This window comes from Arachis duranensis, chromosome 1, assembly GCF_000817695.3.
Source record: "Arachis duranensis cultivar V14167 chromosome 1, aradu.V14167.gnm2.J7QH, whole genome shotgun sequence".
In the NCBI taxonomy this organism is placed as follows: Eukaryota; Viridiplantae; Streptophyta; class Magnoliopsida; order Fabales; family Fabaceae; genus Arachis; species Arachis duranensis.
The window spans coordinates 73488267-73493740 of NC_029772.3; the positions used below are offsets into that span (position 1 = coordinate 73488267).

General features: G+C 34.5%; 1 protein-coding gene across 1 annotated transcript; it reads right to left on the reverse strand.

The window, feature by feature from the left end:
• Nucleotides 1–910: 910 nt before the first annotated feature.
• On the reverse strand, nucleotides 911–3281 carry LOC107493180 (formin-like protein 8). Its single transcript, XM_016114274.3, has 2 exons — nucleotides 2662–3281; nucleotides 911–2271 (listed from the first exon to the last, which is right to left on the reverse strand). The coding sequence occupies exons 1-2, from the start codon at nucleotides 3279–3281 to the stop codon at nucleotides 969–971; spliced, it is 1923 nt and encodes a 640-aa protein (XP_015969760.1). The 3' UTR covers nucleotides 911–968.
• Nucleotides 3282–5474: the final 2193 nt, after the last annotated feature.

The window sequence follows — 5474 nt, forward strand, 5'->3', positions numbered from 1 at the left end:
TACACTATGACGTTAATATGATATTATTAGACCAGTTTCATACGATAATTTGTTAGGTTCACTTAAATCTATTATAACTTTGACCAGTTTGATTACATAGATGATCCAAATATTGAATCAAACTGACTACGAGTTCAGTTTACCGATTTTTGGTCAAAATGGTCTTAAACCAATGAGATGCGTTTATTTGTTTTGTACTATTTGATGATATATAAGAAATTCATCCTATTTATTCACATTTCACATATTCGATAGTAGAGAATAGAGATGTTTTGTGCGTTAGTATACAAAATGTTTCCTTAATCACATATTCACATTTGTATATTTTTAATATTCCATGAACATTTAGAGGGAAACGCATAACATTTGCTTTCTGTACTTAGCACAACCATCACCTATAATTTTTTTTATCTTTCTTTTATTTATATAAAATGTCAATTTCTAAAAGTACAAACTACAAATAATAACTTCTCTATTTAAATGTCAAAGTGGGATATCTTTGATGGACATGATGCAACAGAGATATAAAAGACCCAATTATTCACTAGAACCAGAATAATTAATATTATTGAAAGCAGAGCATAGTATACATAGTTAATGCTCTCACCCCTTTTGAATTGTCAAATTTTTGACATGCCTAAGAGCATAAAAATAATATTTCTATGCTGTATCAAGCTTTCACAAACCATTGTACTTGCTAATCAGTTTTTTGTCATAGGGAAAGGACAATCAATTACTGATTATTAAGTGAAAACAAAGACAAAAGAAATTTCATTTTGTTACCTAGCTAGACTTCAGGTTATGATAACTCTCTTTTTTGTTTGTTTTGAGTACATATGTCCAAGGTTGTCACAGTCAAAGATCCTACATAATACATACCAAATTTAAGGTCTAAGCTAATCCCCTAAACTTTACATAGTTAAAGATTTTGCGTTAAACAAATTGATACAAATGCATAAAACCCTGCTTCAGAAATCATCATCTGATAGGCTAGAACATGATGTTGCACTTGACATGTTTGATAGAAAGTGCAAATCAAACTTTGGGAACCTGAGTGGTGCTTTCTTTGAGGGTGAAAGAGGTGGTGTTGTTGATGCACCTTCTCCTCCTCCTACATTCTTCTTTTCTATCTTCCTTCTGAGATCACTGCAAACCTCATTCACCATGTCAACAAAATCTCTCACAATAAGAAACAGTTCAAAGGGGTTTGATCCTCCTCCGCCTCCTAGATAATACTCATTGGTTTTCTTCACAAGCTCCATGATCCTAAGGTGTTCATCTTTCACAACTTTAAGCTCCTCCTCACATTCCTCGACAAACCCTTTCATTTCCTTAAGAAATCCACCTCTCTCATTGTTGTCGCCACAACATTTGGTTACAATCTCTCGAATTTCGCTTACACGAGCATTGAGAATGTATAACATCCTAATGAAATTCTGATGATCAATTATTGCTGCTTTCTTTACTTCAGATAACTCATCCTTTATACCTCCCAATAACACTTGTAAACCAAGCATCAGATACTCTTTCTCTGTCTCATGTTGCACAAGGCTATTATTGTTTTCATTGGAGTTGCTTATATCACTATTGATTTTGGGAATGTTATGCTTTTGATTCATAGCTTCTCTTCTTCCTTCTGACTGAGCCACCTGCTCTACAATGAAGTGTAGCAAACTAGTCTTCCCATCAATGCTTTTCACATCAGGAAGCTTCCTAAGAGCACTTAGGTTGAAACCTTGTGCATTTCCCCTAGAAGTTCCGGCATTCATCCGGTTTCCAGCTTTGAGAATTGCCTCAAGAAACTTCAGTAATAGGCCACTAGCCCTCATCTCCTTGCAACCCTTTTCAAGCGTTTGTAAGTTTTCTTTAAGCTGAACGGCTTCAAAATCATGATTTGATCTGAAAAGCATTGCTTTCAGGCGAATGAATGCTGTTGGAACCGCTTTGAGGATGCAGTAGAGGAATGAATCAGCATGAGCAAGTTTATCTGGATTTCCACTGAATTGGATGATTTTGGCTTCTTCTTCTTGTGTAGGAGCTATCTTAGTAAGTTTTTCAAGTGTCTCAAGACTGATTCCTTGTCCATCATCGAGCGCGTCCATAATTTCCTTGTGAGAAATTGCAAGAGACCTTAGCACAATTGATGTGTTTTGGGATTTTCTAGGGTCCACAAGGAATAACTGAGCAGAAGATGCATGACATAGGTTTCTTTCATTGGTTTGGTTCTTGGTTGAGTATCCAAAGAGTGTTTCTATGAGTTCATTGTCAAACCTGTAAATATGAAGTTAGAAAGATGAAATCGACAAAAGACATTATCTATTCTAAAACGGTGATTACTCTGATATCTGATATCCACAAAAGACTTGTATTCTAAGACTTGTATTGTAAATATGAAGTCAGAGTAAGATTGTACAGAGATATAACAGAAGGATAAAAGTGAAAGGAGCATATGACTTGTATTGTGGGTCTCACTAAGTAAAGATGTTTAAATAAAAAAGAGTTACAACCTCTCTCTCTATTTTTGTATATTCTTATTCTGTACAAGAGTCTTCACCTTCTAAAATACCCACCGCTATGAAAATTCGGTTCATTTTAGATATTTTGAAACGGAACTTGTAGTAAAATAGAAAAGTGTATAGATTGAAACTATCTTATAGTTACCTGAAAGAGCCATCATTGATGTGATCCCACACTGTAGAATGATCAACATTAGCTACAACCTTATCCCAATGTAGAGGTTTGAGTCTTGTTTGGCTAGCACCCTTCTCTCTTGATTCTGCAACCTCTAAGGTGTTGTTTTCCATGTTGGCTTTTCCTTTAGGTGGTGGTGGTGGTGGTTTAACTAAATCCTCATGAATCATCAAACCTGAACCTGGAGATTCACATAGCAATGGAACCTCTTGAGTCTCATAATGCATAGATCTTTGAACCAATACATCTATTCTCTTTTCTTCTTCTTCCTTTTCTTCATTATCTTCATAACTCGGATTGAATATTCTAGTTGGGAAACTAGTTTTGAAATGCCTTCCTTGTGTTTCCACCATATACAGAATATCAATCCCATTTTCTTCAGCAAGTAACCCTTTCATATTATTAACTTTCCTTATATCCTCTTGGTTAAATCCTGCTTCTCTTCGAAAACTCGCTGCAACTCTGTGTCTATGGTGGTAATGCCAAGAGCAAGCAAATTTTTTCAAGTAGAAGAAAATCACAGCAACAAGTAGCATAGCAATGGCTGCAGCAACCACAGCCATTGCAAATGCATGACCACGGGATGGCATTGTGGGAATACTTTCAAGTGTTGTTTTTGGTGAGATCAATGGCAAGTTACATTCTTGGATTCTTGTTCAAGTAAAGTTTGGAAAACTAGCTGGTTGAGACTTAAGAGAATGTAGAGAAAGTGAGAAACAACAAAGGAATAAGGAATCAAAATAGCATGGTTGAAGGGTCTTGTAGAACATCTTTTCATTTATAAATGTATGTAACTATAGCTGCTGGCAATTTCAATGTGGTAGTTGTCACTGGTAAGATATGTATTAATCTCTGTCTAGAGGATTTATGCCATATTGCCATGGCAGTTAGTAGGATCATAAATTGCTCTCTTAAAGGACCATTCGAAGGGACACACCAATGATATTATACATTTATGCTATAGTATATAACCTATGGTGAGACAAATTTTTTGTTAGCGAATTAACTATTGCTCCCTTTTGTTTATGGTGTATTGATGGGTGCAGTGGTTCAACTGTCATAACATAAATTCTGTTGCCACTGTTAACTAGGCAAACAATTGATGACGTTGCCCTTGCATAAGGCATACGTATGAGATGTGTTACTTGTAGCCTTGTACTATGGCCTCAAATCAACACACATTTTCTATCTATTAAATAAAATATAAAACTCATTCCATATGAATTTCACACCTCATCTAATAATAAATCAGAATCTGTTTACTCGATATATAAAATAGAACAACAACAATAAAAAAGTTTTATCCGACCATGTGTGGTTGGCTAGATATATAGAATAGAACGAATACACAAAATATTCTTCTAAAAAAATTATTGTTATTTGTGGGCCTAAACAATGTAAGATGCGTTTTTATTTTTTGTTTTTATTTTAGTGTTTTTTGTTTTTAAAATTTAGTAAAAAAAAAAGAAGGTAAAAACAATAAAATTTTATTTTCTGTTTTTTTCTCTTATTTTTTCTTTTTTTTATATAAAATTCTTAAACAAAAAACATTGAAAATAAAAATAAAAAGTAAAACGAAAACCAAACCTCTGAATTGTACTGACTTGAGGAGTAGTGAAATTCTTACTCCAGCTTATGCATTGAGTAAAGTGTCTTGGTACCTCATGCTTGAAGAGCTTAAGAGTGTTCTCTATTTATTGCATTGGTGGTTGGTTTGTGCTGCGACTTAAATATGGAAACGCATGCCCTGCTTAAGGTACTGTCATATTCTCTCTTGGTAGTTGCAATAATCATAATGGCAAAGGATTTAATAATCAATGGAAAGATCGTCCAAGCTTCTGAATGGCTCATTTATTTAGGATCAAGGATCATGGAAACTTATTCAACTCGTGTTTATTTTGAATTCAATGATAATCATGGTGATGTCCACGCATGGGTAAGTTGGTCACGTCTAATTCCAGGGACCAAAAGAATTAATTTTCAAAACCAGAATAGAGAAAGGAGGTCTTCATGTGGTTGCAATAACAATGGTGGTCACAGCATTAGTGATTGACTACTTATTACGCTTTTGGATCCTAGTTCATACTGTCAACGATAGATAGAGGGTAGAACAAATCCTTAATCAACTATGTTGTCTATACACAAAAAATCAGTTACAAATTCAAACTGACTAGCATTTCAAAAAAGAATGAGTTAAAGAATCTAAAAGCAGAACTTTAAGCCAGGGGAGCTCTTATCAAAGTCTAATCCAAATACTCAACAGCTCTAAATATCGAAATGAATTCACTTTACAATCTCGTATTCAGCCTCAAATAAATAGCTAGGTATATCACAAGCCCACAAATTTTTGTTTTAACCAAGTTTGAAAGCATCTTACTCATCGTCATCACTAATATTTACTATAACCAGATTGTATAATTAAAAAAAATGTTGCAAAATCAACTAAACCACAACAGTGGTTGAGTGACAATATTCAGAGATACTAGAGAACAATAACCAGTAACCCTCCAAAACTCTCTCTGATTTGTTGATAATAATTGGTACTACCAGTAGTCTCCACATGAACAGGAGCCATCACAAAAGTGGTGGAAGCGATTGGTGTCTCTCACTATGATTTTCCTCTTCAACAAAATGACACATTTTATTGCTGAGTGGCAATCACCACAAACCGGAAAGGGATCCTCTCAAATTTTTTTAACAATTGAGAGAGTAAAGTGTGATCTCCCACCATTAATTTTATAAGTGGGACTAAAAATAAATATGAAAGAGAGAGCAATGAAGGG